Below are 21,356 nucleotides of genomic sequence, written 5' to 3'. Positions count from 1 at the left end.
CCCTGTAGGGTTTCTGAGGAGCTGCTGGTGGATTTGAACTGCCAGCTTTTTGGTAAGCAGCCATACTCTTAACCACTGCACCACCAGGGCTCCTAGTATAGTGTAGATGATCATAAAGGAACAATTTTAGGAGACTGCTGGGGTAAAAGCAGACTGCAGTGGGTTAAGAAGTGAGCCTGGGAGTAGAGGCAGTGAGTGTCTGCTATTGGTGGCATGAAGGACACCATACACAAAGACGAGAGGTGAGAGTGGGTTTGGTGAGTGCAAGATCGTGGTCGTCAGCCTGAGTGGATCAGGGAGTCATGCCCCAGAGCAGTAGGGAGTTAGGCTGGAGAGATGATGTTAGAAGTCCAGAATGAATAATTGAGACTTGATCTACCAGGAAGTTAAGTTAAGCTAAAAATGAAACTATGACTTAAGGATACGAACTTGGCTAGCTGTAGAAAATGAATTTGGTTAGCGGTGGGAAACACAAAGACAGGAAGAGCAGTTAGGAGGATCTTATGTTCATCTAAACAGGAGATAATGAGAATCTAGGTAGGGAGAAGGAGCCCTGGTTAAGCACTCGGCTGCTAACCAAAAGGTTGGCAGTTCGAGCCCACCGGCCACTCTAAGGGAGAAAAAAACATGTTGATCTGCTCCCATAAGAATTGTAGCCTAGGAAGCACTGTTGGGCAGTTCTGCTCTGTCATATAGGATCTTAAGAGTCAGAGTCGACTAGACGACAACAGGTTTGTTTTTTTTTATAGAGCTGGGGGGTCAAAGTTATTAGAACATGTTACAGGGCAGTCAGAAAATACCAGAGCCAATCTGTAAAAAAGAATGGGACTCTTAAAATAGTGGCTACGTTATCCTGAGTCCCTCAGGCCTAGGAAATTAATCTTAATCAGCAGCAGGTGAGATTTGTTTTCCTGCTTTTGAGAGGGCTCCTAACTGGTGGTGTTAAATTGCTGTTGTTATTTTGTGTTCACTTTTAAAGGGAGAGTATATATTTCCAGAAGCATTTATGTATCAAACTAATTTCCTTTTCTCTTTTTTTTAGGCTAGATCCTTCCACAAAAGTGTTCCTTTGAGAGCGTTTCCTGCTTTTCTTCAGACGGTAAGGAGATTAACAGAGAAGGCTCTGTGATTAGTGCAACAGATGTGTCTGGTCTCTTTCTATTTTATGAAGTTGTCAGTGCAGTTCTTTAGTTTGCAGCCTTTGGTTTTGTTTCGCTCCATTGTGGTGGGTGCTGTTAGTTATGTTATGGTTTTGGTGGTGGTCGTTCCTGTATTCCTAGAGGCAGGCAAGCAGAGTTGTTGGGAGCGCTGCCTTTGCAGCCAGGCTACATGAGTGTGAGTCCCATTTTGCCACCTACTTACCATAGGACCTGAAGTTCCTCAACCACTGTGTTCCTCATATGTAAAATTGGGATAATGAGAGAACCTGCCTCAAAGGTTCTTAGGCTACTTACTTTCATATACCAAAAACCCATTGCTGTCGAGTTGATTCCAACTCATAGCGACCTTCTAGGACAGAGTAGAACTGCCCCACAGCATTTCCTAGGCTATAATCTCTGTGGAAGCAGACCACCACATCTTTCTCCCACAGAGTGGCTGGTGGGTTAAGTGCTACTTATTCTATTAATTTTTCCTCCATAGTGTCCATATTGTAGCGCTCGTTCCTGAACGGTGGTCCATAGACCAGTGCTGAGCTGGCTGCATCAGAATAACCTGGAAAACTTTTTAAAAATATGGATTCCTAGGGGAATCTGTGGTTTTAACAAGTTTCCCAAGTGATTCTGATGTGTAGCTAGGTTTGGGAGCCATGTTCTAAAATATATAAACAAACGATAATAGATACCATTTATTTAGCACCTATAATGAGACAGGTGAGTCGAAATTGACTGGACAGCACTGGGTTGGTTTTGTTTTTTTGTTATGAGAGAGGAGCCCTGGTGGAGCAGTGGTTAAGAGCTATGGCTGCTAACCAAAATGTTGGCAGATAAATCCACGAGCTGCTGCTCCTTGGAAACCCTATGGGACAGTTCTACTCTGTCCTGTAGGGTAGCTATGAGTCGGAATCAACTCAACAACAATGGGTTTTTTTTTTTTTTATGAGACAGGCTTTGGGCTAGGTCATTTTATATATTATTCCTATTCTTCCTAGACATGTTTTACTTCATTTCGCAGATAGAAACCAAGATTCAACTATTTTGTGACCTTTGAAGATTGAAAGCACATGTGTTTTTCACAGTATCAAACATATCTTCTAACTTCTTTCTTCCCTAGAACCTCAAATATATTTAAAAGTTTATTTCTATACCTTCACATCTTTTATCCTAGCTCTCAAGCCTAAATGTTTGAGATCATTTTGTTTATTGGGTTTGCTTCTTATAAAAGTAATACATTACCATATTTTTACACAAATAACACGTGCCTTCTACTTTGTTTGCTGACCACACCCTCCCCCATGAGGTATTTTCGTAACTGTGCTGTGCTAATTTTTTTACGGCAACATGTAAAAAAAAAAAAAAAATGGCATAGTGGTGCCTATGAAAATATCTGTTGGGTGGAGGGTGTGGATGGCAAACAAACATAGAAGGCACATATTATTTGCGTGAAAATACCGTAATTAAACGTTCATGTAATATAAACCTGAAACCCAAACCAAACCTGTTGCCGTTGAGTCAACTCCGACTCACAGTGACTCTAAAGGACAGAGCAGAACTGCCGCATAGGTGGTAGATTCGAACTGTCAACCTTTGGTTAGCAGCTGAGCTCTTAGCCACCTTACCACCAGGGCTCCTATATGATATAAGAGGATACAAAAGAAGGAAATATGAACCTCTCACAATTCTACCCTTTACAGAAATAATGTCTGTTCATCTTTCTGGGCTTTATGAATGTATATAATCATGTATGTATATTTTGTATAAATGGGATATCAAGCACCTCGTTCCATGTCAACATATATTGTTCTGTATCAGCCTTTTTAGTGGTTATTTATATTCCATTTATATATACTGTCACCTGTTAAACTTACTAAGACCCAGCAGGTGAATTTTGTTCACCTTTGTGAAAAAAGGCTGTTCTTAGCCCTGACTGCCCTACCCATCAGAATCACTTGGGGAGTGCTTTAAAAGAGAAACAACAACAAGACAATGCCTGGGCCCCTCCCCAGACCAATTAAATCAAAATCTCTTAAGAGGCTGGACCCAAGCCTTGATACTTTCTAAGAGCTCCTCCAGTAACTGTAAAGTACAGCTAGGCCTGAGAACTACTGTCTTAGAGCAGAGGTTCTCCAGGTGTGGTCCTTGGCCACCAGCAGAATGGGAGCTTGTCAGACATGCACATCTCCGGCCCATGCAGACCTACCAAATCAGAAACTCTAGGGTTGCGGCCCAGCTCTGTTTCCATCCTGTGTCAGAAGAAGCTGGAGGACTGTGTGGCGATTTTTCAGGGACTGCTTCTGCTGTAAGCGGTATCCTCGGTCTACTCTCATTAGGAAATTAATCAGCTGGGCAGGGCCTTTTTTTGTTTAATATTTCGGGTGTCTGTTATTTTGTTCAAAGAAAAGGTTTTGCTGTTTAAAAACTTTGAAAATGACTAGTCTATGACTATAATATATTCCTTTCCATAGAAGAGGTTTTAAGAACCCATATTCAGAAATTGTAATGTCTTTGAGAAGTTCACAAAGAATTTTACAGTTTATATTACCATTGGCCAAACTTTCTTTTGAGCCAAATTCTAACTTGTGAATGTACATTTGAGCTCCAATATTGAAGTCATGTTTCATCTGTATTTTAATAGAATTTTTTCTAATTGTATAAGCAATACATTCTTAAATTTGAAGAATATAAAAAAAGACTACGAGAAGAAAATAACAATCAGCTGTAATTTCAGCATCCAGATATAACCACTGTTCATTCTGGTCTTTTTTTTTAATGAAATTTTTTATATAGTTTAAATTATACTTTATATGTCAGTGTCCTGCTCATCAAACATTTTACCATATTAAAAAAATTGTAAATAGAATACAGCCATGCACCATATAACATCTGTTTGGGCAATGTTCGATTGCATGTATGTCCATGGTCCCATAGGTTATAATAGCGTTCAGAAATCCCAGTTGGAGAATGGGACGGACATAGCTGATGTAACTGGATGTAGCGAATGCTGCAGCTTCCCACACGCAACACATGTATCTCATGTCACTTGGCTATAAAGCAGTTGCGCTGCCAGGTGTATAATGGTACAGTACATATGTAACCTATAACATGTCTCGATAGTCATAATAAACACCTGTTACTAGCTTATGTATTTACTATCGTTATTTTATTTTTCTATTGTTATTTTAATGTAAACTTCCCCTACTTACAAATAAAAAGTTTACAGTATAATAGTGTATGGTTCAACTCGCAGGCAGCAGCATCCAATCTCATGTATCGCGTTTCTTTTGTGTGTTGTGGTGTTACCGTTCAGTTTAATTTTCTTTCAAAAACATTACCGTGAAGTGCATCATGGCTCCCAAACTCAGCAAGCCAGTGCTGATGATAGCAGCAGCAAGAGGCAAAGGAGAAGTATCGATCTGGAAGTGAAACAAAAGGTTATTAAGCAACAGGAAGGTGGAAAGTCAATGAGTACTATTGCTTGCGATTTAGGCACGTTCACACAATGTCCGAATCACCTGACTTCCTATTTCACAGAACGTATAGGGGACAGTGGACGTTAAGCGACGTGTGACTGTATTTAATGGTTTTATAATAATGCTGTCACGTGCCTGTTCTTTTAACCATTTTTTTATTTGATATTTAGATTGATTCTCATGTTTCTTGATTACTAATAGTGCTATGGTGGGCATTATTTTGTATAAATATTGGTCCACCTTTCAAATGATTTCTTTTGTAATAAGAGTTCCCAAAATGAAATTATAAGCCAGTTATATAAAAAATTTTAATTTCTCTTAGTATGCTAAATTACATTCTGGCTGGCTGTCCTGATGGGATATTTAATATTAATTTTCATTTGTAGACTGTTTAATTATGTAATTTGAAGCTACACTGGGTAGTAAAATAAATGAGTGCTCAATTTGGATTAAAAAAACACTTAGTTTCAAATTCCAGCTGTGCCTTTTCTGGTTATGTGACCTTGGGTAGGCATGTTATTTAACTACTCTAGGTCTCAGTTTCTTGTCTATAATAAAACCCTTCTCCCAGGAGGTCGTAAGAATTAAATGACATATGTGTCACAAGGATTAAATGACATATAATATACAAGCACCTGGCACCTCAGATTTTTTAAATTGGTAATGCCCTGTATCGGTAAGAGTGTGGAGAAATGGACACTATTTTATTGTTGGTAGAAGTGTACATTTCTTGAAGGACAATTTTTTACTCAAAGCTTTAAAGAAACAGGTGATGATTTTTGATTCAGCCATTCTAAGTCTAGAAATTTAGCATAAGGAACTAAATAAGTCTGGATATGTAGAAAAAATTTGTTGTCATTATATATAGCAAAATAACAATGGAAATAACTTACAAGGATTGATGAATTTGGTATATCCATATAACCGAGTATTATAGAGCTATTAAAATTAACAGAGTGGAATTCTTAGAGATGGAAGGTTGATCACAATGTATTAAGTGATAAAAGTAGTTTACAGAATGTTGTAAATACTACGCTCCCTTTTTTGCCAAAAAATTTCTTGTGCGTGGATACTCTCATGTATGTGTTTACATGTGCGTAGAGAACATGTGGAAGAAAGTACACTAAAATACCTTTATATGTGTTGTTGTTAGGTGTTGTTGAGTCAATTCCAGCTCACAGTTGTGCCATGTGACAGAGTGGAACTGCCCAATGGGGTTTTGTAGGCTGTAACCTGTACAGGAGCAGATCACCAGGTCTTTCTCCCACAGAGCCACTGGATGGGTCCAAACCACCAACCTTTTTGTTAGCAGCCAAATACTTAACCGTTGTGCTACCAGGGCTCCCTGTGTGTGTGTGTGTGTATATATATATATCTGTGTGTGTGTATACACACACATATATGTATACATGCATATATATGTCATAATAGACACCTACGAACTCACCATTCAACCCAAGAAATAGAATGTTGCCATTAAATTGCATCTACTTATCTGTTTTCCTATCCCATCCTCCTGCCTCTGCCGTCTTTTGCCAGATAACCAAAAACAAACCAACTCATTGCCATCGAGTCGATTTTGACTCATGGTGACCCCATATGTTACAGAGTAGAACTGCTACATAAGGTTTTGTTGGCCATAATCTTTGTGGAAACAGTTTGCCAGGCCTTTTTTTCACAGTACAGCTGGGTGACTTAAAACTACCATCCATTTGCACTCCCCAGGGACCTTTTACTTTACCAGGCAGCCATCCTAAATTTTGTGTTTATTATTCCCTTGTTTCTTTTCCCCCCTAAAAAAGTTTTCTCCATTTTGTATTAAAAAAAAAAAAATGTTGCTTAGTTTTGTTTTTGACCTTTATAAACATGGGCTATATTCTGATTATGTGACATATACACACTTAATGTTATATTTGTAGGATTTGTCCATATTATTGTGTTTAGCTATAGTACATTCATTTCACTGTACTATAATGTTTCATTATGTGACCAGATCACAATTTATTTATCTATACTTTTATCAAAGAACTTCCGGTGGTTTTCAAGTTTTTTGCTTATAAAAAACAGGGCAGCTGTGTACATTCTTGAGTATATCTCCTCTTGCACATAAATATGAGTTTAGAATTAAAAAAAAAAATAGATACTTTGGGAACAAGACATGGGTGCCCGCTCTCACCACTTCTATTCAATATTGTATTAGAAGTCCTATCCAGGGCAATAAGACAAGAAAAAGAAATTAAAGGTACCCAGATTGGAAAAAGAAGATGTAAAATTATCTCAATTCGTGGATGATACCCTATATAGGAAATCTCAAAGAATCCACAAGAAGGGTTCTAAAGCTGATAGAGGAATTTAGCAAAGTTGCAGGGTACATGGTCAACAAACAAAAACCACTTGGGTTTCTATACACCGGCAATGAGAAATCCAAAAGGGAAATTAGGGAAACAATTCCATATGCTATAGGATGTAATAAAATAAAATACTTAGAAATAAATCTAACCAGGAAGTGAAGGACTTATACAATGAAAACTATAAAATACTGCTGAAAGAGATTAAAGACTTAAATAAATGGAAAGACGTTGCATGTTCATGAATTGGAAGACTTAATATTGTTAAGATGTCAGTGTTACCCCAAGCGATCTATAGACTCAATGCATTCCTGATAAAAATGCCAGCAGCTTTTTTTTTTTTTTGTAATTTTTATTGGGCTTTAAGTGAAAGTTTACAAATCAAGTCAGTCTCTCACCCAAAAACTCATATACACCTTGCTACATATTCCCAATTACTTTCCCCCAATGAGACACCCCACTCTCTTCCTCCACTCTCTCTTTTCGTGTCCTTTTCGTCAGCTTCTAACCCCCTCTACTCTCTCATCTCCCCTCCAGGCAGGAGATCCCAACATAGTCTCAAGTGTGCACCTGATCCAGGAAGCTCTCTCCTCACCAGCATCCCTCCCCAACCCATTGTTCAGTCCAATCCATGTCTGAAGAGTTGGCTTCGGGAATGGTTCCTACCCTGGCCCAACAGAAGGTCTGGGGGCCATGACCACTGGGGTCCTTCCAGCCTCAGTCACACCATTAAGTCTGGTCTTCTTATGAGAATTTGAGGTCTGCATCCCACTACTCTCCTGCTCCCTCAGGGGTTCTCTCTTGTGTTCCCTGTCAGGGCAGTCATGGGTTGTAGCCAGGCACCATCTAGTTCCGGTCTCAGGATGATGTAGACTCTGGTTCATGTGGCCCTTTCTGTCTCTTGGGCTCATAATCGCCTTGTGTCTTTGGTGTTCTTCATTCTCCTTTGCTCCAGGTGGGTTGAGACCAATTGATGCATCTTAGATGGCTGCTTGCTAGCGTTTAAGACCCCAGAAGCCACTCTCAAAAGTAGGACGCAGAATGTTTTCTTAATAGATTTTATTATGCCAATTGACTTAGATGCCCCCTGAAATCATGGTCCCCAAACCCCTGCCCCTGCTATACTGGCCTTCGAAGCATTCAGTTTATTCAGGAAACTTCTTTGCTTATGGTTTAGTCCAGTTGTGCTGACCTCCCCTGTATTGTGTGTTGTATTTCCCTTCACCTAAAGTAGTTCTTATCTACCAACTAATTAGCAAATACCCCTCTCCCACCCTACCACCCTCCCTCCTCTTGTAACCACAAAAGAATGTTGTCTTCTAGTTTAAACTGTTTCTCAAGTTCTTATAATAGTGGTCTTATACAATATTTGTCCTTTTGCAACTGATGAATTTCACTGAGCATAATGCCTTCCAGGTTCCTCCATGTTATGAAATGTTTCACAGATTCCTCACTGTTCTTTATCAGTGCATAGTATGCCATTGTGCGAATATACCATAATTTATTTATCCATTCATCTGTTGTTGGGCACCTTGGTTGCTTCCATCTTTTTGCTGTTGTAAACAGTGCCAGCAGCTTTTTTTTTTTTTTTTTTTTATAGAAATAGAAAAACCAATCCTCAACTTTATGTGGAATGACAGGAGGCCTCAAATAGCTAAACAATGTTGAAAGAGAAGAACAAAGTAGGAGGACTCACACTTTCTGACTTTAAAACATACTGTGTAGCTACAGTAATCAAAACAGCCTGGTACTGGTATAACAGTAGACATAGAGACCAATGGAATACAATTGAGAGTCCATAAATAAACCTACATATCTGTGGTCTACTAATTTTTGACAAAGGTGCTGAGTCCATTGGATGGGGAAATAAGAGTCTCTTTAATAAACGGTGCTAGGAAAATAGAATTTTCACATGCAGAAAAATGAAATGGGACCCATGCTTTACACCATACTAAAATTCAAACTGGATTAAGGACCTAAATGTGCAAAATAAAACCATAAATTCTTAGAAGAACAAGCAGGGCAACGTTGTCAGGCCTAGCTTTCAACAGTGGATTTCTAATATAATAACAAAAGCACAAATAGCAAAAGACAAAATAAATAAATGGGACCTCATAGAATTTAAAAACTTTTGTTCATTAAAAGACTTTACCAAAGAAGTGAAAAGCAAGCTATCGACTTGGAAAATATCTTCAGAAACCATATACCTGACAAGAATTTAATAACCAAAATGTATATAAGACTTTGACAACAACAAAAAGACTAATAACCCAATCATGAAATGGGCAAAGGACTTGAGTAGACATTTCACCAAAGAGGACCTTCAAGTGGCCACCAAACACTTGAAAAGATGCTCAGCGTCATTAGCCATGAGAGAGATGCAAATCAAAACCAGAATGAGATACCATTTCATTCCCACTAGGATAGCTAAGATTAAAAAAATAACAAATGTTAGCAAGGATGTGGGAAAATTGGAACCCTTATCCATTGATGGTGGGAGTACAAAATGGTATAGCCATTGTGAAAAACTGTGGTGGTTCCTCAAAAAACTAAAAATAGAAATACCATATGACCCAGCAATTTCCCTCCTAGGTGTACACCCAAAAGACTTGAAAGCAGAGACTTGTACACCAGTGTTCATTGCAACACTATTCACAATAGCCAAAAGGTGGAAACAACCTAAATGCCCATCAACAGACGAATGGATAAACCAAATGTAGTACATACATACAGTGCAATACTACTCAGCCAGTGGGAGAAATGAAGTATTGATACATGCTGCAGTATGGATGGAGCGTGAAGACATTATGCTGAGTGAAATAAGCCTATCACAAAAGGACAATATTGTATGACCTCACTTATGTAAAAAGATAAGAAAAGGCAAATATATAGAAACAAAAGTTTATTAGTGGTTACAGGGTGGGAGGAAAGGGAAGATGGGGGTTAACGGTGATGGGAAAATAGTATTAATTAAGGGTAACATTATACAGCCATTATTGTAATTGCTGTCAATAAGTTATATACCTGTAAAAAGTTGAATTTGCAAAAGTTGTGTGACATATTTACGATGACCAAAAAAAAAAAAAAGCAGTTTCTGAGGCTGCTTATGTACAACCAAACACCTCATTGAATTGGGTTCCTTCGTTTAGAGGCTTAGGATCATGGTTTCATGAGACATCCCAGTTAACTGGCCAAATAATGTGTTTAGTGCTTCTGTTCTATCTCCTAGTTCGTTGTATAGTGTTTGCAGTCTTAAAAGCTTGCAAGTGGCCATCCAAGGCACAACAATTGGTCTCTGTTCGCCTGGAGCAGCAGAGGAAGATGAACAGTCAGGAGTAGGAGGAGGGTATGCAATGTGTGGTTAATTGCATCCGTGGACAAATGCCTCCTTTGCCATGAGACCAGAACTGAATGGTGCCTGGCTACCATTACTGAACAAGATTCCACAGAAGAACCCTGATCAGAAGGAGAAAAATGCAGAACAGAATTTTAAAATCTCACGGACTATAGACTTTTTGGAGCCATGGAGGATGGATAGACCACTGAAACTATTGCCCTGAGATAATCTTTAAACCGTAAACCTCTGAAATCATCTTAAAACTGAACAGTATCTTAGCTTAAGTAGTAAAAAGATCTGCCTTGTGCATTATAGTCTTAAGAACTGTTTATATGGGATCAAATTGACAACAGCAACTGGAAAGATTAGATAGGAACTTTTGGGGGCACAGTGAGTTTATGTTAGTGGAGGGAGAACAGCTCAGAAAAGGAGGGTGAGGATGGTTGCCCAACTCCAAGAATGTAATCGATGTCACTGTATTGTACAAACTGTTGAACTGCTGGTGCATGTTTTACTGTGTATGTTAACAACAAAATAAATAAAATTTAGAAAAAAATGTAGATACTGAATTTTTTTGTTGTACACTCATGTTTATAATTGTGTAGGAAGAAAGTCTGGAAGAAAATGTAATAATGTTTATTTTCTTTTTGCTTACCTGTATATTCTAATGATTCTACAAGCACAACCCCTGTGTTGGGTCATACAGGTTGTGCACTGCAGAGCTCTAGGGGTTGCTGTACACGTGGACCGAGGTGGGAGTGGTGCCTTTTAGAATTGTGCAATGCAAAGAGTGGCTTCCCTGTTTATTAGAAAAATTATTAAAATAAGTTAATAAAAATAACTGAAATCCAAAAAATTAAGAGCACAGCCCGTTGTTGGCATTTTGCTTCCTGCTCTTATCCTGATGAAAACTTTGTCATGTTTTATGTGATGCGGGCAGGAAAGGGTGGCATTTATAGTGACCTGTGACTGTTTATCCTGGTTAGAAATAGTGTTTTCTAACAAGAATGTATCAGTTGCTGTTGAGTGGATTTCCAACTCATGGCGACCCCATGTGTTGCTCCGTAGGGGTTCCATGGCTGTGACCTTTTGGAGGTAGGTCACCATGCCTTTTTATGAGGTGCCTCTCTCTGGGTAGCTTTGGACCACCAGCCTTTCAGTTAGCAACAGTGTGCTGAACCATTTGCACTTTCCAGGGACCGTTTAAGAACAGAGATTCATTAAACTTTTTCACAAAATAAGATAATTTTTTAAACAAAGAACTTGAGATCCCTTTCATGGCACAATGCATTTCTGTCCCCCCCCCCCCCCTTTTTTCCCTGGTTGAAACATTCCTTTGTATTCCACAAAATCTAGTAACAAGACCAGGAAAACTGATTTCTCTAATCTACATCTTAACCAGAACATTATAAATTATGAGAAAAGAGGCTCGGTATTTCTTGTACTAATTCTGTGATACTCTTTTACTGGCCCAATAGAACCCTCCATAGGTATATTTATTTTCTGTCTGCCTTTTAAAATTTATATACATAGAAGCCCATATCAGGGAAACTGGAATAACCTGATACTTGTAATCTTTCTTTAGTTTCTCGTAAAGGCTTGATCATTTTATGATCCTAGCGATCCCTTTTTTCTTTTTTCAGGTTGCTCTAGAAGACTATTTAAAGAAAATTCAACGAGTGGATTTCGATATATTTCACCCAGCTTTACAGCAGAAGAATACATTACTTCCTTTATCTTTGTATATTCGATCATGGAGAAAAAGATATTAAAATAATTTCATGGCACTGGCATTAATTTAATTTATGGTTAGTTTTACAAGTGTAGTAGTTAGTGTTCTTGTTTACATACAGCAGGAACCGACTCTGATTAGAGAGAGAAGGAATTTATTGGGTGGGCGTTGGGAGACTCAGAATTGAGAAGTATGGAAACCCTCGTGGCGCAGTGGTTAAGTGCTATGGCTGCTCACCAAAGGGTCGGCAGTTCAAATCCTCCAGGCTCTCCTTGGAAACTCTATGGAGCAGTTCTACTCTGTCCTATAGGGTCGCTATGAGTCGGAATCGACGGCACTGGGTCTGGGTTTGGGTGCTTTGGGACTAGGGTGCCAAGATACTGCCAAGGTTCTGCCACAGGCCATTGGCACCACCAGTCCAGAAACTGTCTGCTGTACCATCCCTGTGAAGTCAGAGCAGCAGGAGGAGCATCGTTTTAGCTGTGCTTCCCATGCTGCAGCTGCCAGAGGACCTGGAGAGGTAATGTTCTCCCTTCATCACCCTTGGGGGTGAGGCAGAGAGTACTCAGCGCATGCTGAGCACCCAAACATCAGGTGTCAACTACAGATGAACAAACGCATTTAGTTAGGGGTAAGAAGGGTGGAGTTACCGTTTGAGGAATATCTATCATTGTGTTAAGGGCTTTATATATCCCTTTTATCCCTTAAACAACTTGTTTAAGGCAACCCAGCTGGCTGCTAAGAGCTGGAGCCTTAATTTGGCTTTAGGCTTAGCTGGTTTGAAAGCATTTACTCTTTGTTAAACCCACAGCTTCACTGTCTGTCACTCACTATTATTATGATCATGAAGCAAATATAAAAAAGTAATAAAATTGTATTCACATTCATTAAGGAGTTGCTGTATTTTTAAAAACTAGTATACACTGAGCTCAGTGGTAAGCACTGTGCTGTGTGCTTTCATGAGTGCTCTCATTTGATCTTCTTAAAACCCTATGAAATACTTTTTCTGATGATTAAAATTTTTTATTATAAAATATATGCGCATTGCAAAAACAAAATTGTCTACATTGTAGGTAATTAGTGAATCTGGAATCTGAATGAATTTCTGACTCTCAAGGTTTACACCACAGTTTCCTGCTTTTTCAGTGATCTTATCTCCTACCCCACGAACACCTCTGGTGTACTTGTCCTCTGTAGATGATTTCTCTAAGTCTTCGGTCTCAGCTATGAATTAATGCCTGCTTAAATTTTGAGTTGGTGATGGCTTAAAATATTACATCTTTGTAGATAAAATTTCATCTGAGAACTGCTTGAGGGCAAGAATGTACTGTGTTACTCATCTTGGCATCCCCCAGCACCTAGAATGACTTCTGATTTAGAGCAAGTAGAGTAATAAATGTACAATTGACTGAGTGCAATGAGGCTGTGTATGTACACCCTGTTAGTGGATACTGATGCTGAAAAAATATCTTCTTGTTTAATTGTGTGGCTTTAGAAATCAATTTAGCTTATCTTGAAATGCAAGTACAAGGAAATAGGACACGTTTCCTCTTGGGATTCTGAACCATCCAGGGTTGAAGAGTTTATTAGAGAGAGGTATTTGTCCATGAGAATTTTTTGCCAGTCTTCCAGATAAAAATTAGGAGCAGTCAGCTCTGAAGCGTCTTGGTTCATGTGTAAGGGTCTGAAAAAGAAGGGCTTAAACACAGAATTGGATCATTGGATTCTTTATGGGCTCAGAAGCCAGTTCACTATTAAGTAAATAATTTTGGAATACTTTTGAGGCCATTTTAAATTTGATGCTTAGAGATTTGAGTGAACTAAAGTTACTAACCTAGAGATTAAGATGGGGTCTTTTCAGAGACATTTCCTTCAGTATTAATTTCCTCTACTGGCATAAAAGATACTTCCTTAGAGGGTGCCAACATTCTTTTTCAGTTTCTAAGTCCATTCTTTTGTTAGAGTATTTTTAAGGAGTCGAATATATTTTCAAACCATTTAAGATGTATTTTTATATTGAATTAGGTAAGAGCAATAGATAACAAGTATAAGTTACAGATTAAGGTTACGTATATCATATATGATACATACAAATATCATTAGAAAATAAGTTTGAGGTAGTTCCAATCAATTAACAATATTCTTTCTCTCCTTTTAGTATTTAATAAAATTAAGTTACTCTCGAGAAATATAATAGCAGCTAACATTTTATTGAGCATTAACTTGGATGGGTGGTGCATTTCTATACATTGATCTTCACGGTGAGGTAGTCTTCGTTTTCCAAATGATAAAACTGCCTCAGATGTTAAGTTCAAGATCACACAGCCGTTAGCACCAGAGCTCGATGCCAAATCCACATTAGTCCAACGCCAAAGCCCATGTTTTTACCATTCTTGAGACTGTAAGATAAACTGCCAAGTTAAAAAGCTCAAGGGCATGACTTTTTTTCAGGAATAAGTATTACTACATGTATTTCAGGTACAAATTAGGTAAAAAACTAATTATTACACAAATTCCAATTACAAATAGGTGAGAGAGAGAAGTAAATGGGCAGTTGAAATGGATACTAAGTGCTGGTTACTGGGTATATATAGGAGGGGTACTTAAGAGCCTTGGTGGTCAAAGAAGATTTCCCAGAGGAGATTTCCTGTGGGCCGTGTCAGAAAGGCTGGGTAGGAGCCAGGGCTTGGGCAGGGGATGGAGATATTGTTGGGAAGAGGTCCTGGCTGACAAAGCAGCATACACAAAGGCTGGGGGACAGGATGGTTGGCCTACGTCAAGACTTAATTTTTGGCTTTAATTCAGTAAAAAGAACAGAACGTAATATCCAGAGTTCTTAGGACGTTTGTGAACAAAAGGTGGCCACATCCCTGGTCTAGTGAAATGTTTTAATTAAGATCGAAGACTTCGAGTTTATTTTTGGTCCATCTCGGCAAATCCTTAGGTGCCCTTGCATTTGCTTTAGCTCGTATAAATAGGACTTCTCTGAAGACACTGGCCTAGTCACCTTGTCCGAAACAATCCACAAAGTTGTAAACATTTTGCAGATGGTTACTGAAAGCAAAACAAAACATTATCCTATTGTTTGTACCTGTAAGGAAGACTGAGCAATAACACCCAGAATTGGGAAGTGTATGGGACATGGGTCGGAAGGAGGGAGAGGAGTTGGGAGAGTGACTGTGAGAATATATGAAAACAATTTGGACACTACCTGCTTTTTTCCAAAATGAATATTTCCTGGGGAACTGCGAAGTTATTTATTAAAAATTAAACCCATTGCCATCAAGTGGATTCCGACTCATAGCAACCTCGTAGGACAGAATAGAACTGCCCCATAGGGTTTCCAAGAAACGGCTGGTGGATTCAAACTGCCAACCTTTTGGTTAGCAGCCAAGTTCTTAACCACTGCACCACTAGGGCGCCTGTTAAAAATTAGCACCCTTCAGGAAACACAATACACGATACAGGGAAGGTCAGCACAACTGGACCAAAGGAAAAGCAAAGAAGTTTACTGGACACATACAAACATTTTGAGGGACAGAGTAGCTGGGGTCGGGGGACCATAGTTTCAGGGGACATCTAGGTCAATTGGCATAACATAGTTTACAAAGAAAAAGTGCTACATCCCAACTTAGTGAGTGGTACCTGGGGTCTTAAAAGTTTGTGAGCCATCATCTGAGATACATCGACTGGTCATATCCCATTCGATCAAAGGAGAATGAAGCAATCCAAAGAAAAGGAAAATACTAGCCCAGAGGACTAAAGGACCAAATGAAGTAGAGATTCCAGCAATCTGAGAAAAGGACTAGATGGTGCTTGGCTACCACCAATGACTGCCCTGACAGGGAACACAACAGAAAGTCCCAGACAGACCTGGAGAAAAAGGTACAACAGAACTCAAATTCATGTAAAAGACCAGACTCGATGGTCTGACAGACTGGAGGAACCCCTGAAACTATGGTCCCCGGATGCACTGTTAACCCAGAACTTAAATTATTTCTGAAGCCCACTCTTCAGACAAAGATTAGACAGGAGCGTAAAACAAAAAAATAATACAAATGGGGGAATGTGCTTCTTAGTCCAATCAGATATACGAGACCACCTGGGCAGTTCCTGTCTAAAAGCAGCATGAGAAGGCAGGAAGGGACAAGAACTTGCCCAATGGACACAGGGAACCCAGGGTGGAAAAGGGGAGTGTGCTGTCACATTGTGGGGATTGCAACTAATGTCACAAAATGATATGTGTATAAATTTTTGAGAAATTGAGCTGTAAACTTTCACCTAAAGCACACACACACAAAATCAGTTTCCTTCAAATGATGAAAGATCATGGTAGACAGGGAATGTGATTAAATTTATGGAACAACGAAAGACATAAATGGATGAACATGACTTTTTCTCATCAACTCTGTATACACTAGTTAAAAGAGGTTTTTCACTGACAAAAAATTGATATTTGGCTGATTAAATGATTAAATATGTGACTTATTCTGTAGTGTTAGCTGCATAGAGAAATATCCAGAGCAGTAGAGTGTAGTGCTGTGATGTACTCCTTTTCCAAGTGTGGGGTATGGAGCTTGACTGCCTGGGTTCAAATCCTAGCTCCACCATTCTAACAGCTGTGTAACCTCAGCAAGTTATTGGAACTCTCGTGTGTCTCAGTTGTTTCACTTGTAAAATGGGCAAAATCATAATATCAACTTCAAGGGTTGTTGTGAGGAATAAATAAGGTAATACATGTAAAGTGCTTCTAAAAGTGACCCACGTGTAGTAAACAGTACATGTTGTTAATATTATTCAGAAATCACAAACTGACAGCTTGTACGGAATTAGGTCTGCAGGCATCATTGATTTAGGAGAACGGGATTAATAACAAGTGATCTTCAACTTGAGACTGCTTCTTGAAACATAGCCATGCTTTGTCTCAAATGCCCCCTGTATGACTGAATTGCTGGGCTGAGGGCTTTCAAGACCATGGTCTCAGGGAACATCTAGCTCAATTGGCATTACATAGTTTATAAAGAAAATGTTCTACATTCTACTTTGGGAAGTAGTATCTGGGGTCTTAAAAGCCTGTGAGTGGCCATCTGGGATACTCCATTGGTCTCACCCCTTCCTGGAGCAAGGAAGAATGAAGAAAACTAAAGATACAAGGGAAAGATTAGTCCAAAGGACTAATGGACCACACCTACCATGGCCTCCACCAGACTGAATCCAGTATAACTAGATGGTGCCCGGCTACCACCACTGACTGCTCTGACAGGGATTACAATAGAGGGTCCTGGATGAAGCTGAAGAAAAATGTAGAACAAAATTCTTGCTCAAAGAGCAAGTCCAGACTTGCTGGCCTGACAGAGACTGGAGAAACCCTGAGAGTATGGCCCCAGACACACTTTCAGCTCAGTAATGAGGTCACTCCTGAGGTTCACCCTTCAGCTAAAGATTGAACAGGCCCATGGAACAAAACAAGACTAAAGGGGTGCACCAGCCCTGGGGCAGGGACTAGAAGACAGGAGGGAACAGGAAAGCTGGTAATAGGGAACCCAGAGTTGAGAGGGGAGAGTGTTGACATGTTGTGGGGTTGTTAACCAGTGTCACAGAACAATGTATGTATTAACTGATGAGAAACTACTTTATTCTGTAAACCTTCATCTAAAGTACAATAAAAAAATTTTTTTAAATGCCCACTGTATTTTAACTATTGTTTAAATGTCTCTCCCTCACTCAGCCAAGTTTCTTGAGTGCAAGACAAAGTTTTATTCGCCTTTTTATCCCCAGAACCTGCAATAGATCCTGATCGTTTCAGCTGCTGTGGAGTTGGCTCATGACTCAAGGCAACCCCATGCACAACAGAATGAGACACTGCCCAGTCCTGCACCATCACCATGATTGCTTGGGGATCTGACTTTTGTGATCCATAGGGTTTTCACTGGGTGATTTTTGGAAATAAATCGTCAGGCCCTTCTTCCTTGTCAGTCTTAGTCTGGAAGCTCCTCTGAAACCTGTTCAGTATCAGCAATACACAAGCTTTCATTGACCAATGGGTAGTGGCTGCACACGAGTAAATTGGCAGGGAACTGAACCCGGGTCTGCTGCATGGAAGGCAAGAATTCTACCACTGAACCACCACTGCACCCCACGTAGATCCTGAGCCTGCTCCATAAATATTTTTGGTCTGAATGACCATGCTGTAGTACAATGTGGGAACTGTTAATTGGTGTCGGGCTGATAATTGAAAGCTGAATTGGAAGTATGTGTTAAAAACTTGGCAGCTGGGCAAAGCATAGTGGATTCAAGAAATTAGGTGGTTTGGTGGGATTAGAAAGTAGGGTGTGAGGAAGGAAGAGAGGGCTGGAAAGATAAATAGGTCATAGCATACCACACTGAAGTGTTTGGATATTAAAAATGATGTGAGATTTGAAAATAACTACTTGTCTCCAAATGGTCTATAACACATATTTGGTATATATGGTCATGAATATTATTTACATTATTTTTAGAGTAATGCTATCTTTGGATAAGCAGTGCCTTTTGAATCAGATAAGAAATAGAAGGTCTTTATTGCTATTTGATAAGCCTGTGGGTTGACTTTATTCCACTGCACAAATACTGTTTTCCTTTGAGTCACCCTTTTCTCATTAAACAGCCCTGCCTTGGTGTACTGTGTGTTTTCCCTTTTATTTTTAATCACGATTAATCTTACCAGCTGCTTAGTTATATAATAATACCCTGTGCATTTAAACACAGGCCTACATAATGAATTTCTCAGAGAGCAAGTTCAAAAGCTTTTTCAAACTACAAGATCTCTTTTATAGGCAATACAAAGATTCTTTGGGAACTCAACATTAATAATTTGGGAGGCCATTTCACTATATCCCATATTTATGGTTGCAGTTGTTTTATCTAATTTTTTTCAAATTGACTAGTAAGTTGAGAAATTTACCCCTTTAATTAGCAGGAAGACACCACTTCCAGCCCTTTCTTGTAAGCTATTCCCTGTGGTTTTTAGAAATAGATCTGTTTGAATCTTGGTTTGGGGATGCATATAATACAGTCTTTCCCAGGGGTCATTTTTTGAAGAAATAATTAGTATGTTTGTTTTCTTCTTACACAAGTATCATGTATTCATTGTAGAAACCTTGGGGGAGAAAAATAAATACAAAAGAGTAAAGGAAAAGTATTTTTTAAATCACCCATAATCTCTCCAGGTAAGAGATAGACCCCATTAATATTTTGGTCCATGTCCTTCTAATTTTTTCCCATGGCATACATATAATATACAAAAATGTATATTCCATATATTATTTTATACTCTGCTTTTTAGGTTAGTAATAGAATGTGGAAAAGATACTGGAAAAATACTGCTTATAGTTTTTATTCCATAGAAGTTTATTTTAACATAATGGGAGTATGCTATCTTACTTTGCAGTTATAATCCAAAGGTACCTAAGGCCTCCAGCCTTTGGTGGCTAACCTTTCCTTTAATAACCAAAGGAAGTTGTTTAAGCCACCATTCCACGCAATGGTCTATGAGAAGCCGGCACGACGTTTGCCAATGTAAATAAGGATTTCCGGTGTGGAATGGAACATGAGATTCGCATACTTCCCTTCCTTCTCAGTATAGTTTTCATTTGCCTTTATCTTATGGGTGAATTTGCCCATCTTTTCATGTATTTAACAGCAATTTGTTTATAAAAATAATTTTAAATTTTTTTTTTGTTTTAGCCCCTTCAAGATTATAAAAAATTTTTTTTCTCCCACAATTTCTTTGATTACTTTTATATTTTTATTTCTTATATTTAGGACCACATGGAATTAATTTGGAACAAGTTGTGAGGTTTAGAGCCACAATGGTTGCCCAGTTGTACCAATATCATCAGCTTTGAAAAGCCACCTTGAGCGTAATACTAAATTTTCGTATCTATTGGAGTCTGAAAGGTATTTTAAGTAAATTAGAAGAGGTCACAATTTAAAGAAATGTCCTCATAACTCCCTTTTACTAAAAATAAAAGACTTTTTGAGAAGTGGATAGTCACTTCTCATTTTTCATAAATCATCTGATCATTTTTCATAATTCCTTTTTCTTAAATTACTGTTCTAAAGTGGAGTATTCTAGGGCATTGATCAAATTTTAGTCCCTTCAGCCTTCTCTTTCACTGTCTTTTGCTAAAACTAACAAGAAAAAAAGGCATTTCTCTTTTGGGCTCTCTCAATTTTTTTTTTTTTTTTTTTTCTCTCAAACAGTGAAAAGGCACCGAAGAGAGAGGATATTCTAGAGGCCTGGATAAATCACACTGCAAATTTAACACATGACATAGGTCTAAATCATCTCTGATCATCTGTTTTGTTGTTATTCTCTTGGTTTTGGACAGGTACTCACTTGCAGAGAAGATAACATAGGGATCTTCAGTCTGCTGACCCAGCCAGTTTTCTAATAGGTTAGCTCAGATGTGAACCATAATAAACAAGGGAAGTGGCATGCTGGGCCCAGGGCTCAACTAAGGAGTGCAATGGACTAATAATTTAGTACCTTCCAAATTAATATTCTTTCAATAATTTTTCAAGATTCAATTAATGTGGTTGGAGCTGGTGCTAGTAAGAACTATTTTCCCCACTCCAGCTGGTGTCTTCTGTGAAAGTGGACCAATTCATATTTTTTCAGTTATGTAAGGAGTTGCTTTTGTGACCTGAGTTAATGGAAACTATTTCTGATTTATTCCATGATCTTTAGTGTCCTGTATGAACTGGTGTCCTGTGCAGCCCGCATCTTAAAGTAGATCTGGGGGAGCTAGTTCTTATTCACTCCAACATTTTCCTTGATGTGTGTGTTTACATGTGTATCTGTGTATGAGAGAGACAGAACAAGAGACAAAGAGGAGTGGATGAGCAGTAGATGAACAGAGCCCCTAAAATCTTATGTTGTTTACAGAGGCAAATTTAGGCCAGTGTGGGCCTCAGAGTGTTTAGGTTCTGAAAGGACCCACTCAGCTGGGTCCTGGTGATAAACCAGGTGTCAAAGGTGGATGCAGATTTTGCTCCTACTGGAGGAAGAATCACTCTTGCAACTACTTCCCAGTGCAGTTGTACTGGTCCCTCCTGAGGCTCATGGAACATTCCTGGAAAAGACAGGAGGGTGGGGGAGGGAAAAGAAAATTGGGGTAGGAGTGGCTGTGTGGGCTGATGGTTTTTGCTAAAAGGCCACTCTCCTGTGCTACCTACAGAGCAGTCTACAGGCCATCGAGAGGCCTGAGTTGGTTCTGCAGTTGTCCAGAGTGCCTAGGGCTTGGAAACCTTGTGAACAGGGGCAAAGGG

At 39.0% G+C, this 21,356-nt stretch overlaps 1 protein-coding gene across 5 annotated transcripts in view; it reads left to right on the top strand.

Moving 5' to 3' along the window:
• NDUFAF6 (NADH:ubiquinone oxidoreductase complex assembly factor 6) overlaps positions 1 to 21,356 on the top strand; it is a 63,437-nt gene that overhangs the window by 29,172 nt on the left and 12,909 nt on the right. For 2 of the 5 annotated variants that reach the window (XM_049853980.1, XM_049853976.1), the window contains exon 8: positions 1,043 to 1,099. In XM_049853980.1, coding sequence (XP_049709937.1) covers positions 1,043 to 1,099 — 57 coding nt within the window. Of the gene's footprint in view, positions 1 to 1,042; positions 1,100 to 4,464; positions 4,834 to 7,512; positions 11,370 to 11,955; positions 12,890 to 21,356 lie in introns of those variants that run through there. The other 3 variants (XM_049853977.1, XM_049853978.1, XM_049853979.1) reach the window with 3 other exon arrangements.

Source organism: Elephas maximus, chromosome 15 (assembly GCF_024166365.1).
Source record: "Elephas maximus indicus isolate mEleMax1 chromosome 15, mEleMax1 primary haplotype, whole genome shotgun sequence".
Classification (NCBI taxonomy): domain Eukaryota; kingdom Metazoa; phylum Chordata; class Mammalia; order Proboscidea; family Elephantidae; genus Elephas; species Elephas maximus.
This window is presented reverse-complemented; position numbering and strand designations above follow the sequence as displayed.